Genomic DNA, 17,876 nt, shown 5'->3' on the forward strand with positions numbered 1-17,876 from the left:
GCTACTCTAATGGCTCGATGTAGAACCAGGGAGGCTGGGTGTTGAACTGATATGGATATGAGACAAATGTCACCTTGTTTTTGACGTGGAGAGACATGCTCGGGATTTTATGGAGGCAATTAAAAAGCTTCCATAACCAAAGTGAGGATCAACCAACCAAAGTGGAAATGGTAAGAAAGGTAAATAATGAATCAAGCACCTTTTTTAAGTTCAAACAGGGAGCCTTTCTTATGATTTGAGAGACCAGTAAGTCAAACAATACAATGAGTTAAACAAGGTTTAGTAGCTCTGTTGTTTTTCCATTATTCGTTAATGAAAAATGTGCTAGTTTTCTCATCGTTTCTCTACCACGAATCCGATCAAGAACATTTGAATTCTTAACTAAATTTCAAAAATAAGGAGTAGGTAGCAAAAGAAGGAAGTCCATGAGTGTGGAAATTAAACTTAATTTTCGAATAACAAAATCGAAACTCGAATTGGTAATTGAGTAGGGCATACTTTTTTGAGTTCTTGATATTTGGTTTGGATTTTAACAATGTTCGTAAAGAGTTGATAAGAAAACACAAAAGAGGGTTTGTAAAGTTTAATTTTTAAGAACTAAAACCAATGGTTATAATGGTTATAGTGTTTAAAAGTAATCTGTGGACAATGCAACTCAGAATAGCAAAGTGCTGTCATCATATCTAAAGATAAAGAACTCAGGCACAGCCGTGAGTGCCAATGATTCGAGGCAGGCAGGCACACACAATGTGTAGAACACAGTTAAATTACTCACTTTGATGGGTCGAGGTGACTACACTTGGTTCAAAACTTGCTTCCTTTCCTCCTCTTCAGCTTTGATCCAGGCAGCCTACACGACATGAAAAAACAATAAGCAAAAACAGCTTCATTGTATAAGTTTGGAGACCTGCAAATATTTATGAACTGCAATATTGTGTAACTACCTTGTCTCGTTCAAGTTTGGAGAGATGTGGTGGTCTCATGGAATCTCCCAAACTTAAGCCTCCCCAGGCTGACTGAAGATCTCTCTCCCTAGCTTCACGACGCGATAGAAAGTTTCTCTTCTGATTTTCTGGTTCCTGAGAAGACGACATCGACGACATCGTCTTCTCTCGTTCAAGTCTTGATTTATGTTTAACCAGAATATCTCCCAAACCCCCACCACCTTCTCCATTCATCTCCGTATGCTTACTTTTCTCACTTCTCTTTAAGTTCTCTGGTTTGCATTTCATTTTCTCTTTCTCCAGTCTTGAGACGTGCTTTACTAAAATTTGGTCCAAGCTCCGGCAATCAGGTGTGCGGTGGTTAACCACCTGTTTCTTATTATGTCTTTGCTGATCATGGTTACTTTCAGCCAACACGGCCAGCATCTTTTCCCTTTCCAGCCTTTGCACCGGCTTCACTAAGATCTTATCTAGGCTGTCTTCCCTTTCCCTTCCCATCTTCAGTGAAGACTTTGGCATACTAACATTTTCCTTTTCCTCTGTGTCTATGTCCCGATTTTCTTCGCTCCGCTCAACTTTTCTTCTATTTTTTGCTTCTTGTACTTCTTTTTCTAGTCGTGAGACATGTTTCACGAGATACTTATCAAGACTAGGAACTGCTGAAACAACTTCTTTACGCCTTGCCTGCAACTTGTTGCTATGGATCTTGAGTTCTTCTCCGCCCCTGCAATTAGTCTCTTTAACTTCCTTCTCAAGTTCTGAAGGTGGCTTTGTCAGTATAATTTCCAAGTTAGGAACAACTTTCTTGTCATGAACACTGCTCAATTTTTGAAGGTTTTGCGACGTATCTAAGTCGATCTTCCCTTCCATCGTTGTTTCCGAGTTCTCCGAGGTCAATTCCTTTTCTTCGTTCTTTCTGCTATTCTTTGCTTCAAGCACCTCTCTTTCCAATTTAGTCACATGCTTTACCAAGAACTTGTCTAGACTGGGAAGTTCTGACTCAGCTTGCTTCCTCCCATTGTGCAAATTATTGAAGTAATTTCCAGAACCAGCAGAGGGCGTTCTCCAAGGAAGGTTAAGAGCTGAAACAGAGGACTGAACTGCAGAGGAACCTGCATCATGAAGCTTCCCACTTTCTACCTCGGTCAAGGCGGCATTCAAACCACAAGTAGCTACTATGGTGGCAAGAGAAGAAAGTTCATCTTCTTTCAAACGCCTAAGCCTTTCATACATCAAGTCCTCAATCTTGGTCTCCTTCTCAAAAGTTTTATGTTTCAAATGTAAATCCAAGTTGTGAGAGCTTATTAAATCATCCTTTCGAGGCGCTTTATCAAGATCCAAGTCATTCTCTGATTCACATTCAGAAGAAAGTTCAGATGAGTCAACATTATTATCACTGTCTGGGTTCTGAGAGATTTTTCGTAACAGTTCTCTGAAGTCATCTTCTTTTAAAGAACAATTTGCAAGCCTAACCAATGCTGTTTTTACTGCTGCAGCCACTTCCTTATCAACCTCAAATTCTGTCTCAAAAGAGGCTGTGATGGTGTGAGTTGTAGACCCAGCACCACTAGAAGATGAGGTTTCCATATTGTAAGTCTTCTGTGGACAATTTGGTGTATCAAACATGATCACTCCCATAGCCGCAGCTGCTTCAAAAGCTTCAGCTGCAGTTTTCTCAGCTCTGTACATCTGTTCTAAAGCTTCTTTACATTGAATTCTGAAGAACAGAGAACAATTCAAAATATGAGAAATCAAATAAGCTCAACAATCCTCCATAGGTGATGAAAAAGAGTATACGATATACATACCTAGCCGCTTGGAGTATTCTACACCAAGAGGTTTCGACCAATGCTGCTTTTCTAGCTTCCAGGGCTTTATGTGCTGCCTCTCTTGCTGCCATCTTTTCTTTCAATACTCTCGAGTAATGTGGATTAGAATCACCTAGAGTCTCATCTAGTGTTAAATTCAGGCCATCTACTTCCTGCAGTTCATAAATTTCTAGTTTAGTTGGGTACAGAAGGATAACATGAACTGTAATGCCATACAGAATGGACAAACGTACTACACCTGCAGCATTTTGATCTTCCTCTTCAAGTAAGAGTCCACTTTCTTGCGTGGGAACCAATTGATAGGGGAAACCTTCCTATGAGGAGGCTTCTTGATTTGCGATGTAAACTTGTTAAGACCGTGCATTGTGGATTGGTTTGTCTCTTTCAAAAACTTACTCTGTAATCATTGTATAAAGATAAACAAATTTTAACATAAACAGCAAAAATCCACGACAACCGGAAGTGTTGTTAGGGCTTCCGAAACATGGCCTCGATCAAATTCGATGCAATGGAGGTTTAGATTTAACATATTCTAGAATAACAATGGAACAGATTTTATATAACTGAACCAAAAGAAAGTGGATCAAGAACTTGAATCTAACTTGAGTCGCTAGGGCTTCCGAAATTCCGATTTAGTTCTATACAAGTCGACAACGGATTTTAAATTCAAACTCGGAAACAATCAGCAGTAAACTGAACTACTTCATTTCTCAATTCTAGATACGAATCATTTGCAAGAAACGAAACAGAATCAAGACATACTGAATTCGAATCAAGAAACGTAAAACGGAAATTCAAACGAAATTTTTTTCTGAGTTAGAAAATTTACTCTTCCACTTTTTGAGCTTGCAGAAACAGTCTCGCCAGAGTCGTCCTTCTTACTCTCCGAATCGATAGCAATGAAATTGTTACCTCGATCTTCCGACGCTGAGACTGAGTCCAAGTTCGAACAAGCCGAATCCATGGTCGATCTTCTCAGAAATGCAAATGGAATACGATCAACTTTCAGAAATCAAACAGATTTGATGCAACAGATTCAGTGTGTGAATCACTTGCGAGACCTCTACGTATTTCGGAAGAAATTTCGCATTAATTTCACTTCTTGCGTACCAAAATTCCTCTAGATCAATGAGAGAGAATTTTGTTTAATTTTCTTTTCTTATGAACATGAAAACTAGCCGTTACGTCTTAAAAGGACGCTTCTTTAGAAATTCCCAACGGTCATTTAAAAAAGTTGAAGTTATCCTCTGCGTTTCTGTACACATTTTTTATTGTTCTCGAACCAATAAACGAATTACACGTAGACTTCTAAGAATTCATGAGTTTGGTTTATTTTTCATACAAAATAAACTAATTAATTAAAAAAATATTAATATTATATATTTGTATGAAATAATTAAAATTGACTATAATACAAAATAAATAAATAAATAAATTATCCCCAATTAACTAAAAAATTAAGTTTCCATTATAAATTCAATTAAATCATTGCACTATTAACTTTCTATTTGAGACCTCAAATAATTTGGAAAGAATTTCAAATTATTATGGATTTAAAATCATTTCCAAATTTTTATTTGAATTAAAAAAAAAATCAAAATCAAATTCTTCGTATTTTTTTCCGTCGAAAATATATCACATTTACTATAATTTTAAATTAAAAGGTAGTTACCAATTTGAATATATCTCGATTGATATAATTATATACTCGACCAATAGTATTGTTGGATGAAAGTTTCAGTTAATTTAGAGAATGATCATGAGTTTATATAATTAAATAATACTCTCTCCAATGATACGAGACCTCTTAAGAAATCCAAATCAAAGCGACGACTCTTGAGAAGCCCAAATCAAAGTAATGAGAGCTTACACTCAAAGTGGACAATATCATACCATTGTGAAGAGTTGTGTTCAATCTAACATGGTATCAAAGCCATGCCAATAAAATCCTCAAATGTCGAACAAAGGACCCCAAAAGAAAGAAGAGTAGGAGTCGAGCCTCGGTTAAGGGAGACGTATTTTGTTAATGGGTTTATAAGCAAAAGCCTTAAATGTAAAAAAATAAAAATAAATTTCAGCTATTATCTAATAATGCTGGTCACAATTAAACTAAAAATAAATAAAATTCATATTATTTAGAACTTTTTTTTTTTTTTTTTAACAAATTAAAACTTCAAAATGTGAAGATGAACAATTTTTGCAAATTTGAACGCGGGGGAGAAAAATTGTCAAAATGTTGAAGTATTTAGCTTTTGTGCCTAAAAGTTATTAGAGAACCGATATATTTGTATAATTACATCTAATCGATATTAATTTTGTGGGGGATTCATTCAATAATCGGACCCAAAAAAGAAAAATAAAATTTTGTTGAATAATTTGGGGGAGAAATGGATTTAGATTATCCAATATTTCTATAAACAAAATTTAAAATCACACCCAGAAAAATTTGCTAATTTTTTACGAGGAATTTCCTCCAAAATGAGTGCGAGTACCCTCGCCGCCGAAGCAGTGTGGAAGCAGATCGAGTCGACTCGATCAGGTTGCGTTTATCGATTGTTTTCTTCCCTAATTTTCGGATTTTCGTCTTTCAAAAAGTTGTAATTAAACTGAAACTGATTTCGCAGTGACTGATGATCAGCTTTCAATGTGAGTATTCTCGATTCCTTCCATTATGAGAAGTTCTTCATCTTGTTATGTTTATGAATCTTCGAAGTTGACTGCGTCGGCGCTGGTTCCAGATTGCATTTCTTGTTTGGCAAGAACTTCGAGCGAGCTACTCGGATTGTGGATCAAAGTGGAGTGAAGAAAATTTCTGGCGAGCCAAGCGGACGGTCCATCTTTCAGGTGATTACAGTATTTTTCATCTTATTTTTGTTGAAAATTCGATCAAACATCGATTTTAAGTTCACGGTTTCCATTAGGGTTTGCTTAAACTGCCCTAGAACAGATCGTAGTTACATTCTGTTTTTGTTTAAAGCCTCGTGAATGAATGGTCTTGAATTAAACCACGTTTTTTCTCCATCTCTCTCGTGGTAGAGAAGGATTTACCCGACACTTAAGGAATGATTTGAGAAGGAATTACACTGTAGAATGCTGTTGGTTTGATATCATGTGCATTGTAGAATGTTGCTGGTTTGATATCATGTGCATTGTAGAATGCTGTTGGTTTGATATCATGTGCATTGTAGAATGCTGTTGGTTTGATATCATGTGCATTGTAGAATGTGCTGGTTTGATATCATGTGCATTGTAGAATGTTGCTGGTTTGATATCATGTGCATTGTAGAATGTTGCTGGTTTGATATCATGTACATTGTAAAATGCTGCTGGTTTGATATCATGTACATTGTAGAATGTTGCTGGTTTGATATCATGAACTGTGCTATGTATTACTGAACCTGAAAACTATATTCTGGAATATGAATATGAGATTAAATCTTTAACCTATCCATTTAAGCTTTTGGATTTAGTCTTGATTTAACATAGTATTAGAGTCGACCCTTTTGAGTCGTAGCGACATTATTCAAAGTTGAACCCTCATTATGTTTTAAGTTTGCTTGGCCATATGAATCAAAATCGAGAAAACCAAGAGCTACTGTAATAGTCCAAGCCCACTGTTAGCAGATACTGTCCTCTTTGGGCTTTCTCTTTTAGACTTCCCCTCAAAGTTTTTAAGACGCGTCTGCTAGAGAGAGGTTTCCACACTCTTATAAAGAATGATATGTTCTCCTCTCCAACAGTTGTAGGATCCCACAATCCACTCCCCCTTCGGGGCCAACGTCCTCGCTGGCACACCGCCCGGTGTCTAGCTCAGATCTCACATCAGTTGGAGAGGAGAACAAAACATTTTTTATAAGGGAGTAGAAACCTCTCCCTAGTAGACACGTTTTAAAATCCTTGAGGGGAAGCCCAAAAGGAAAAGTTCAAAGAGGACAATATCTGCTAGCGGTGGGCTTGGGCTGTTATTTAGTCATTTGTACATGTTTCTACAAGACTTTCCCCAAATCTTTGGTTGCCAGATTCAAAACCAGCCAAATTGTTTGTTTAGAACAAGTAACATTCTTGAGAATCGTTCACAGAACGAGTTCTGTTTTCTTTCAATGTAAGGTTGTGGGAGAATCTCGAAGGAAAGAGGAGTATCTCTGTTTCCCAGAAAACTTTTGTGCCTGTTATTCCTTCTTCTATGACATTGTGAACAGAGGAGAACAGCTTTGCGTAAGGATCACTTCTTTCTTGTTAAGTGTAGCTGAGTTGAAAGCTTTAAGAAAATCCTATTCCTTCCACTTCCCAATCATCTTTATTTGTCGTTCTTTATTTCATAGTGCAAGCATCAGTTAGCTGCAAGGCTTGCTGCTTCACTAGGGGCTTGCATTGAAGTTAAAGTATCTGATGAAGAGCTGGCGATATTATTGTCCAATCTTTAGTGACTTTATCAAAGCCAAAGCTCTCAGTACTCAAAGTTTGAGAGGTAATCGAACACATTGTTGTATTTTACCAACTTTTTCCGTCTGTACTTGAGCAGCTTTTGTATCCCGTTGAGCACATAATGAAACTTGCATAATTATAACCATCACAACGTCCTAGGTTTCATTGGTGAGCTGGTAATTCTCACTTGTTTGTCACGCATTGTGAGATCCTACATCAGTTGGAGAGGCGAACAAAACATTCTTTATAAAAGTGTGGAAACCTCTCTCTAATAGACATGTTTTAAAATATGAGGGGAAGCCCGGAAGGGAGAGTCCAAAGAGGACAATATTTGCTAGTGGTGGGCTTGGGTTGTTACAAATGGTATCAGAGTCAGACACTGGGCGGTGTGTCAGCGAGGATGCTGAGCCCCAATGGGGTGGATTGTGACATCCCACATCAGTTGGAGATGGGAACAAAGCATTTCTTATAAGTGTATGAAAACCTCTCGCTAGTAGATGTGTTTTAAAACCTTGCTTAAACTGTTACAAACTACCATCTTCGACAAACCCAACCCTGCAATATCCCCTCTTCCTCGTTCCTTTTTCTTCAGGTTCCAGAATATTTGAGGGGAAACCATAAACATGGTAAAACTCTAAGCAGGACTTACAAAAGGTGTATATCTTATACTTTCCAGATTGGGTTCATATAAAACGTTGCAAGTTTCTGTTATGAATATGATAGTTATTAATGATTGTGTTTGATTTCTGTAAGATATATCATTGATTCATATCTATGAACATGCTTGCATATTAAGTTTTCATGATAGATGGATATTGACCCATGGATGTCAATTATTATTCTAGAACTCTTTGGAGGACAGTTTTTCTCTTGCAAACAGATTTTGTACAAGGAAAGTTTTGGCCATTACCATAAGTCAAGTCTGCCGTTACTATTAACATCCAGTTCAAATATATTATTTATGAGTCGGGATTTGTGACAGGATTCCTTGTATGATATATTTGTTTCGGGGCATTGGATATTTGAACCAAAAGTACTTGCCTGAAATAGTTGAGCTATACTTAAGTTGACAAAATTGCAAGAGTTCGAAAGTTTGATATAAAATGGAATTATTCAGTAAAACAATTGAGAAAAAACGAGGACTCCTTTAGGGAAAAGAAACATGCAAGTATTGTCTCTTTCCTAAAAATCATGGTTGTGCAGCTCGAGACGGTTACCAACACCTTAGGTACCGATGATCTTTTAATAAACAATTTATCTACAGTCCAATCATGGGCCAGTGAAAGGGTGTAGTCTCAAAATTACAAGCTTATTGAATCAACTATAAAGGTCAGTCTGACTGTCCCAAGATTAAGATTGAGTTGTATATGATCATCTTGTGAAATATTAATTACGAGACTTTATATCGTAAATCCTAGTAATAAATACTTTTTCTTCAAGTTGAAGAACGTAAACTCTTCCTAAATCCTAAACTCCAGCTAGCGGTAAGGGCCATACCAATTTTATCGATGTTGTCACATGAACGTCACTTGCATTACCCAGTCTGAATTTTGACGACAACAACTTTAAAGAGCCCAATTATGACCGAGCTTACTAACTCGAATAAAGTGACATACTTACATCTAATCAAGTCTCTATAATTAAAGCAGGTATGAATTGAATAAAAAAGTTGAACCTTCTTAGACACACCACATTTATTAAGAGTAGGGTAGACGTACGGATACACCAACTTTTTAAAAGGAACGTAAATCGTTAGACCATTAAGAGTTATACTCGGGTTAGTTGTATGAACCCGAACTCCGAACTCCGAACTCGAGATTGAAACAAAACAATCTAGCTAAATCTCTTGAAGGGGTACAAAAGAATTGAAGCCTTCTTGGACACACCCCATTTATTGGGAGTAGGGCATAGTGTGAGAGACACCCACTTTTGAAAGCCCTAAATAAACAAATAAATAAACAAATAAATAAACAAATATGGTCACCAATACATAATATATTTATAAAGAATGCATTGGTAGAAACATAGCTTCATTAATGTGCATCATTTTTTAGGTCATCTAAGTCCCACGCAGTCCCTTGGAAACTTCCTTTGCCGACATTTCCTATGGAACTTTACCTCATTTTTTAAGGTCATTTCGTTCCTTTCGAGACTGTTCTGTAAGTCACACCCTATGTTCGGAGGTAAACTCCATCTTTGACGGGATCTAATATCAGTGTTAACAACCATAGAATCAATAAAGGACGTCAGTTGTGTAACAGCTCAAACCCACCACACCCTTATAAAGAATGTTTCATTCTCCTCTCTGATTAAGTGGGATTTCACAGGTTTCTACTTGTGAAAAGGTGGTTTAACCCTAGTAAAAAAAAGACGTTAAAAAAATGTTGGTTTTTTTACCTCAAAAACTTCAAATTTGGGTGTATTTTAGAAAAGACAAACATAAATGATAATGGTCCCTTTTTTAATATTAATGTTTTTCATAATTGGAATTAATTTGGTGTAAGTCATAAATAAAGCTAATGTAAAGTCATATTCAGTCATTTATCCTACACTTTTTACACCATTTAATTTCTTTCTCAAATCGAAAACGATTGCCAACAACTTTTAATTTTTATATTTTTATCATTTAATTAAAAATAATCAATTAAATGGGAGGTTTTATATACTTATTATTAAAATTTAAAATTTAAATAAATAAACAAACTTTAAACTCGTGCAACATGCAATGATGGTGTGGCCTCCCATTAGAGCTTTATGGAGAAACGAGCCAAGCCAAATGTAATTTAAATTTAGCTAACTGGCTGTCTATATTTTATGACAAAAAGCTCACCGTTAGTAGATATTATCTTTTTTAGACTTTTCTTTCATGACAGAAGTGGACTAAACTCGAACGGTTCGGTACAGTTGTGGGCTTTACTCAACAAAAGTAGCTGAAAAGAGTTAAAGATGAAGGAACACAAGTGGGTAACATATTTAAATAACAAAAGGGTCAGAAAACACTGATATTCTAAACATCTTGAACATTATCAGACATTGCCTCTTAAAGCTGCACCCTCTGCTCCCTAAACTTAACAATAATAACACAGAAACAGCAATGGAAGGGATTCAGTAACGGGACTTTGGTGTGTCGATCTCGATACTGTTCAATCTCGACCGAGCAGGTGGGTGTTTCCTTAAAGTTCCCACGAACAGCGTTTTTGTGTTGGGAAGCAAATTAGTAAGATTAAATAAGGGTAAAAGGTTGTTGTTCCATCCCTAAGTTTGCATCGAATGTGAACCGAAAAAAATGGACCTCCATTCGCTCTATCCCGAACAGGAAACCCGAGCTCCAACGCCATTGTTGGATTCTGCTACCGAGTATAAAGATTCATTCAGGCTGGCTTGTTTTTGAAGCCTGTGAATTTTATCTCTATTTACAGATTAACAGAGGCATGACATGACTTGTAAAGATATCTATAAGCTTCCTAAGATTATAAACAACTGATCTAAATGCATACTCTTCCCGTGGTTAGAATTCCGACTTCCATAACATGTTATCGAAACTGTCGTTGTCGGGTTTGTCGGGGTTCTCCAGTGCCGAAACTTTAGCTCGGTAGGCTGCTAAGGCAATTGCACTTCTTTCCCTTCCATCCTGAGGGAGCTCACTGACTTCACTGATGGAACATGATCTCAAGTCAGCTGGGGGAATGAAACAATCCATCGACAGGCCCGGGATGTTGAACGCAACCTCTTCGATCGTCCAGGCTTCTTCCATCTTCGTTTTCGTATGACTCATGGCCATCTCGCCGAACCTGAAAAGGGTGACCACGGAGCGGCCAGCGTGCGCTATCATGATACCTTCAACAGGCCTGTAATCGTCAAGGAACGAATTGATCGTGGTTTCCCAATATACTGCATCGCCACCGTTGGACTGAATCCGGGTCAGATGAGAATCTTCCATGTACACCAGCAATCCTGTTTTCTGGCTGAAGTAGCCAAACAAGACATGTCGTATGATTTCGGCCGGTCCTTCGCTTCTCGACTTCAACGTTTGAGCGTCGGCACAGAGCTTGAGAATGAAGCAATCCTCACCATTCATTGTCTTCTCCCCAATGCATCTTGCATCAGCAAACATCCTGGCTATTGTTCTAGGATCAAGACCCTGCAAAGACACAAGACATCTTCTCAGACAAAAGCCCATAGTGTTAACAAAATTCAACGTGCTGAAATCTTACCTGAAGCGCACGGCGTAGAGGTCGAACCGGTCCTTTCGCAGTGTGAGCCCCAAGCCACGGCGTGTGCCTCCAAACCAGTTTCCCATTGCAGCCAGCATGAACTTTACTACCTCCAACAGCAAGCTCAACATACCACATATCTGGATTCATCTGCCATAGCACGAAACCACCCGGTTCGGCTTGGGTTGAGGGATTTCTGTTCTTCGTTACCTTTGTAGCAGTTTCAAACTCAGCAGCTACCATTCTAAGCTTCCCCATTGCATATGCATTTCTAATGGAGCTTTGAAGCTTCTCCCCACCAGAAGCTGCTGTGTATTGCTGCAATATGTACTGAGCTGATGAAGTTTCCTGAAAAATAATGACAAACCCACTAAAGATCAAGAGATTTCTATACTTTGATCCTAATTTTACATTCAATTCCTTATAGAAACAGAAGCAGATCCCAAGATTTGTTCAACTATTGTTCCAACATCCATACTAATCAAAGTTCAAAAGCTAAATTCATGATCCATTCATAGTGTTCATTGCTCAAGAACTCAAAACAGAGGAGAAGAAAAACAGAGGAGAAACAGAGACTAACAATGGGGGTATCTTTTATACTGAGATGGGGCAGAGGATCGGAGGTGCTAACATGCATAGGAGCAAGAGGAGCACCCATAACGCCAACCAAAAGCCTCAAATCGGACCTCTTATTCGCCATGGAAGAAGCAATGGAAGGAGTTCGAGAGATTTGGCCTTTCATCCATTGCCCTAACCCTAAACTGATTCTCTTCGAATCGCCAATTTCGCCGCCGTCCGGATCAGGACCTTCAACCAACGGCGTAAGCGCCTCCCCCACCGGCCGAAAACTACCGGATCGATCAATTAACTGCTGCTGAGTCCCGCCATAGCCGCCGTAGTGATTCTTCTTTCGACGCATTAGATTAGAGAATGGCGAGGCAGTTCTGGCCGGGTTTTTGGCGCGAGAACGCGAGGGCGAAAGGCCACGAATGACCTCCTCTTTCAGAACAGAGAAGAAGCTGGGTTTCTTCTCCATTAGAGAGAAGGGGAAGAAAAATGAAAAGGAATTGGAAGAACCCAGAAGTTTAAAAGGGCAAATTGGTGAAGAAGATGAAACCCAGAAGAGTGAAGAAGAAATTGAAGAGGTTTAGAGTGTGTTGGCAATGGCGGTGCAGCAGCTTTCATAGGATGAGAGAGAAAGGAAAGTGAATTGTTTTCTCTCTCTTTATTTCCGCCATTGGAGCAAAGGAGTAGAAAGGGGAATTACAAATACTACAAAGACTACAGACCAACTTTGACCATATTTCCATTCTTCTCTTCTTCAATCAAACAAAACAAAACAAAAAAAAATCATAATTTTAATAATCATATCCAAATTTTGATGTTTATTGGAAAATATTACTAATGGCGTCAAAACGGAGTTTTGGGAGAGCAATACAAGCGTCGTGCTGCTAGACAAAGCGGTGGAGTGCTACACCCTATATGGCGAGAGTCCGGTAGTCAAAAGCATCACTAGCTTACGCTCTGATCCGAGTAGCATGGGACATGTGGAATCCTGTGTGAATCAGCAAGGACCATCTTGTAAGGCTAAATCTCCTGACATTGAGAGTTTTAGATATTATATTTTAATGAGTTGAACTATGTTCAAATCGGAGTCCAGTAATCGAAAGCATCATTAGCTTACGCTCTGACCCGAGTAACATGGGGCATGTGGAATCCTGTGTGAATCAGCAAGAACCACCTTGTAAGGCTAAACCTCCTGACGTTGAGAGTTTTAGATGTTATATTTTAATTAGTTGAACTACTATTAATTATGACATTGAGAATTCAAGAACCGTACTAGACATGGTCGTAATAGTTTCGTGATCGAACTTGTAATTCGGCTCGGGAAAGTAGGAGGTGGAGAGAACGCGCTAGGGAGGAGAGTGGGGTTGTTTTGTGGAAAGGGAAAATGGAGTCCACCACCGATAGATGCCATATGAGTGGGCTACACAATGTACGGAACCGAACCCAAAGCCACTCCCATGTGACAGGACACTCTCCATCATTCATTCAAACCCTTTTAATTTTGTCTAATTATAATATAAATCCTTATTTAATTCACTAATTAATTCATTTTCCTTCTCCAATAAATAAGTTCGGTTAACAGTGGGTTTGGATTGTTACAAATGATATCAGAGTCAGACATGAGGTGGTGTGCCAACGAGGACACTGGCCTCTAAGAGGGTGGATTGTGAGATCCCACATAAGTTAGGGAGAGAGGAATAAAAACATTTCTTATAAGGGTGTGGAAACCTCTCCCTAATAAACATATTAAAAACCCGTGAGACTGACTGACGGGCGATACGTAACGGGTCAAAACGGACAATATCTACTAGCGGTGGGATTGGACTGCTACAGCTACTATCTATACTACTAAGGTGCACCTCTTTTTTTGGTGGCTCAATCATAAGAACTTCAAAGTATATTAAAAAAATTTCTAAGAAGCACGTGAATAATAACAAAGTATATTAAAAATACTTACGTAGGGAAATGTTGGGGCACACAGATACCAAATCGAACATAACTTAGAAGTAATTCAAGACAAGTAGGCAACATCATGGATATAAAACAGTACAAATGATATCCGAGCAGAACCTTTCCTGATAGGGTGTGTGATGTTTAAACTGTAATAACATATTGTCCGTGTTGGTCCGTAACGTATCGTTGTCAGCCTCACAGTTTTAAAACACGTCTACTAGAGGGAGATTTCCATATCTTATAAGAAATGTTTCGTTCTCCTCTCCAACCAATATGGGATCTCACATAAACGAGCTGATTTTCGATGGGTCGGTCAATATTTTGAATTATTAAACGAAAGAAACGAGATATAAAGGAATATGTGAATTTTTGTTGATGTGTATGTATAATATATATGATAAGCTCATATCAAAATCAAATTGCGTCACCATATCTATATGATAAGATTGTGTTTCTTTTATATATTGGCATCACATAGATTGAGACTCAATAATTCATTTGAATTTTCATTTATTTATTTATTTATTTATTTGTATTATTATCATTATGATTCAAAATTATAATGTCTTTTTGAGTCTCAACATCCAAACAAAATATCTCACTCCTTAAATCTTTCCTTTTAATATAATAAAATAAAATAATATAATAAATATTTGGACAATTATGAGTAAATTGTTTCTACCTAAATAATTTTTATTTAAGCATCCAATTTATGTCCATTCTTAAAATTATATTTTTATTTTTTTTAGTTGCTTTTAAAATTTCAATCATTAAAAAAAAAATTTAATTAATAAAAATCTATTATATTACCTGAGTAAAAAATATATTATAGTAATTTTTTTTACCCATATTGAAAAAAAATATATAAAAATACAACTTTATTTTAATCCAATTTGATATAAAAATGTATATATTTTTTTTTAAATGTATTTTTTTTTATTTGTCACCATGCATGTGGGACAACTTTGTTTCTTTGTTTGGCTTGGTTTGACCAAATTAATTAATTAATTTATTTATTTTATTTTATTTGTGTGCATTTGGGCTTTGGGTGAGCTTGAGAGAGTGTGGTTTTAATTCCAACACTTGGGAATTAAATATATCATTATTATAATAACAATTACAAAATTTGACTTTAATTAACATTTCAAATTTTGACTATCAAATAATAATAATAATAATATAATAATAATAAAAGTTGCGGTCTCAAATGGAGAAACTTCCGTGCAAAATCTTGACCGTCCATTTTATTTGCGATTGCCAAGCTCATCCATGGTTTTAACGATCAGAAATATGAAATTTCTTTTCTTTTTAAAGTTTGTTTAAAACGGCGACGTTTTTTTTTGTGCATGTGAGAAATATTATGAATTTATAAATGAAGATAATATATTTTTTATTAAATAAATAAGATATTTCAAATAATGAGCTGTAAATTTGTAATATTTATATCATGTTTTAAAGAAAATAAAAATAAAAATAACGTTAATTATTTTATCTTTTTCATTTTATGATGAAATATTGGATGGGACCAAAAAGGCAAGCTTTAAATGAGGACACTAAGAAAAAGGGTTTATTAAATGAGATAAAAGTGAAGACTTTTTAATTAGCAATTGGGATTAAATGTGCATTTTTAATAATTTTCTAAAGCCCAACTTTTTGTTTAGTGCACCATTTTCAACAATTAGGGGCTGTGGCGGAAAGCAAGTTTCCACATTTAAGAATCGTCCATAAGTCTATTTATTTGCTTAAAAATATTATGTTTTACTTTATATTCACCTAATTTCTCATCATAATTGAGTCGGGCCGAGTCAACTTTGGTAAACTAAAAAAAAATTAGACATCGATGAAATTACCATGTTGATTGATGAATTTTTGGATTGAGTTGATTCAAGATTTTAAGTAGTATTTAAAAGAAGATTTGAATCTCGAACGCCCATTGCCCACGTGGACTCAACACATGTCATGCGGGTTGTATATAAAAAGGAGAATCCCTGATGAGATTTCTTGCACTAACCAATTCAAGGAAGGACGGTCGAAGAATTTGATGGATAAGAAGTCTACCAAGCTTGAAATATAGTTAGTCAAGGCACGTTTTTGGGACGATGAAAAACAATATATTTGGTCGGAAACTCGTAAAAATAAGCATGAAGTTGCAGTCTTTAAGAAACTAAATCAATAGGGAAATAAATGTTATGACCTAAGTTTAATAATCTTTTCTCATTATTTTGTGTTTGAAGCCATGCCCAAATCTTTTCACAAAAAGATTAGTGGGAAATGGGCCTCTCTTTGTACAATCCATAAAGTTTTGGAAACTGGGCCTATAATTAAGGCCCATGATAAGACATGGGCCTATAATTAAGGCCCATGATAAGACTTGGGACTATTTCAGAATAAACATTTTATTTAAAGCTGTGATAGAATAAATAATTTTGAGAAATCTTACTTTTAGGATTCTCAACTATACAAAAATACTTCAACAAAAAGAAATCGTTATGAACAATAATAAATAATTTAATCCCAATCAAACAAAATTTGGTAGTAGATTCAAACCAGTATTCTTTAGTCGAATATCGATGAGCCAAACTCGAACGATAATCGAATCAAATTTAGAACAACAAAACATACTCTTCGACACTAAAATTAATATGGACAATGATAAGACTGAACATTCATGTGGGATACTGTGGCTATTGAATGTTCTTACAAGAAGAACAAACAAATTTATAGATAAACTCACAAACATGCAGGCAGCTATATAAATAGATTTAAAGGAAGAAATGGTCACTTCGACCTGTGGAATTTGTTCATGAATGAGTACCTGTTATCAAGTTTACTGATTTTCTGCACAACTGTTCTTCCAAATAGGTGGGTTTTAAGAATTGGAGAATGAACATTGATACTGTTGGATGATGGAAGTCCCACCTCGACTAATTTAGGGTGTGATCATGGATTTATAAGTGAGGAATACTAACTCCATTGGTATGAGGCCTTTTGGGAAAGCCCAAAGCAAATCCATGAGAGCTTATGCTCAAAGTGGACAAATATCATACCATTGTGGAGAGTCGTGTTCGTCTAACAGATACATTTGACCAAGTTCTGATAAACATCTCCAAACCCCTGCCATTGAAAACAAAACAAAAACATCTCCATTCGAAATTAGAATCGAAACAGCATTCATGTTTTCATGTTAAGAACGAGAAACAAAAGTAGGATTGAAAGTCCGAGAAACATTGGTGGAATCGAAAGTCTATCAAAGGCATCATTCTTAACATCTCATCTTACCCGGGTAAGAGCTTGTTCAAGAGCAGTTTGAAGAACGTAATTGCCATGAGGATCTTCAGCAATGCTAAGAAGCTGAGTTGAGTATGTCAATTCCACAACAATCTTCACAACTTCCCTCTGTTCACCCTTCTCCAAGCACCTCTCCACCACATTGCTGCCTATCTTACTCTTCGCCAGTCTGCTAAATCTCCCCGCCAACCGCCTCACTATGCATTTTGTTATGCCTTCAATGCCCGCCTCAACTACATGCTGAACCACATAGTTCCTACCCAAAATGCCACACCAAAACAGTAAACCAGACACTCTGTGTCCCCACAACAAGTTCTTAATTAGACTCACAAACTAACTAACCCGTATCTGTCCTCTGCTGGAACAGCTGAGTTTCTTATGATCCCGTCGAGTAAATATGGTAATGAATTGGTTTCCAAATACATTGGACAGATACAATGTTGAAGAACTATGCATCCTAATCGATTTGTTGCAATCTCTACACACTTTCTTGACATTGCACAGAAAATTCACTGCAGTTTCAAACACAAACATGAAAAGGATGTATGATCTCGTACCATAATCGATCGGATTAAGCGGTGAGTGATTACGTACCCTTCTCCCCCAATCAGCCTTGCAAGCTTGGATGAAGAATTCCAGGATATGTTGAGCGTTTC

The 17,876-nt window shown here is 36.8% G+C and overlaps 3 protein-coding genes across 5 annotated transcripts; 1 reads left to right on the forward strand and 2 right to left on the reverse strand.

The window, feature by feature from the left end:
* Positions 1–372: 372 nt before the first annotated feature.
* On the reverse strand, positions 373–3,934 carry LOC111446963. Its single transcript, XM_023085908.1, has 5 exons — positions 3,603–3,934; positions 3,012–3,170; positions 2,753–2,925; positions 945–2,661; positions 373–850 (listed from the first exon to the last, which is right to left on the reverse strand). The coding sequence occupies exons 1-5, from the start codon at positions 3,735–3,737 to the stop codon at positions 794–796; spliced, it is 2,241 nt and encodes a 746-aa protein (XP_022941676.1). The 5' UTR covers positions 3,738–3,934; the 3' UTR covers positions 373–793.
* A 1,111-nt stretch (positions 3,935–5,045) lies between these two features.
* Positions 5,046–8,320, forward strand: LOC111447762 (zinc finger SWIM domain-containing protein 7). 3 transcript variants are annotated; one of them, XM_023087091.1, is made up of 6 exons: positions 5,059–5,312; positions 5,398–5,419; positions 5,512–5,617; positions 6,881–6,988; positions 7,096–7,241; positions 8,044–8,320. In XM_023087091.1, exons 1-5 carry the CDS (start codon positions 5,252–5,254, stop codon positions 7,195–7,197), a joined length of 399 nt encoding a protein of 132 aa, XP_022942859.1. In that variant the 5' UTR covers positions 5,059–5,251; the 3' UTR covers positions 7,198–7,241; positions 8,044–8,320. The 3 variants fall into 3 exon arrangements, with proteins under 3 accessions (XP_022942857.1, XP_022942859.1, XP_022942858.1); XM_023087090.1 differs by lacking the exon at positions 8,044–8,320 and having other exon boundaries at positions 7,096–7,363; XM_023087089.1 differs by lacking the exon at positions 8,044–8,320 and having other exon boundaries at positions 5,046–5,312; positions 6,881–7,189.
* A 1,851-nt stretch (positions 8,321–10,171) lies between these two features.
* Positions 10,172–12,664, reverse strand: LOC111447761. Its single transcript, XM_023087088.1, has 3 exons — positions 11,993–12,664; positions 11,413–11,760; positions 10,172–11,339 (listed from the first exon to the last, which is right to left on the reverse strand). Exons 1-3 carry the CDS (start codon positions 12,446–12,448, stop codon positions 10,707–10,709), a joined length of 1,437 nt encoding a protein of 478 aa, XP_022942856.1. The 5' UTR covers positions 12,449–12,664; the 3' UTR covers positions 10,172–10,706.
* Between the last annotated feature and the right edge of the window lie 5,212 nt (positions 12,665–17,876).

The sequence above is a fragment of the Cucurbita moschata genome, unplaced genomic scaffold (assembly GCF_002738365.1).
Source record: "Cucurbita moschata cultivar Rifu unplaced genomic scaffold, Cmos_1.0 Cmo_Scf00009, whole genome shotgun sequence".
In the NCBI taxonomy this organism is placed as follows: Eukaryota; Viridiplantae; Streptophyta; class Magnoliopsida; order Cucurbitales; family Cucurbitaceae; genus Cucurbita; species Cucurbita moschata.

What these genes read in the sequence shown, in the direction of transcription:
- LOC111447762 (XM_023087089.1), top strand. Translation starts at nt 5,252, where the DNA reads ATGAGTGCGAGTACCCTCGCCGCCGAAGCAGTGTGGAAGCAGATCGAG. An exon ending in GATCGAGTCGACTCGATCAG is followed by an intron (nt 5,313 to 5,397) that starts GTTGCGTTTATC and finishes CTGATTTCGCAG; the next exon opens with TGACTGATGATCAGCTTTCA. An exon ending in ACTGATGATCAGCTTTCAAT is followed by an intron (nt 5,420 to 5,511) that starts GTGAGTATTCTC and finishes CGCTGGTTCCAG; the next exon opens with ATTGCATTTCTTGTTTGGCA.
- LOC111447761 (XM_023087088.1), bottom strand. Translation starts at nt 12,448, where the DNA reads ATGGAGAAGAAACCCAGCTTCTTCTCTGTTCTGAAAGAGGAGGTCATT. An exon ending in GTATAAAAGATACCCCCATT is followed by an intron (nt 11,761 to 11,992) that starts GTTAGTCTCTGT and finishes ATTATTTTTCAG; the next exon opens with GAAACTTCATCAGCTCAGTA. An exon ending in CTCTACGCCGTGCGCTTCAG is followed by an intron (nt 11,340 to 11,412) that starts GTAAGATTTCAG and finishes GTGTCTTTGCAG; the next exon opens with GGTCTTGATCCTAGAACAAT.
- LOC111446963 (XM_023085908.1), bottom strand. Translation starts at nt 3,737, where the DNA reads ATGGATTCGGCTTGTTCGAACTTGGACTCAGTCTCAGCGTCGGAAGAT. An exon ending in CAAGCTCAAAAAGTGGAAGA is followed by an intron (nt 3,171 to 3,602) that starts GTAAATTTTCTA and finishes CAATGATTACAG; the next exon opens with AGTAAGTTTTTGAAAGAGAC. An exon ending in GGAAGATCAAAATGCTGCAG is followed by an intron (nt 2,926 to 3,011) that starts GTGTAGTACGTT and finishes TATGAACTGCAG; the next exon opens with GAAGTAGATGGCCTGAATTT.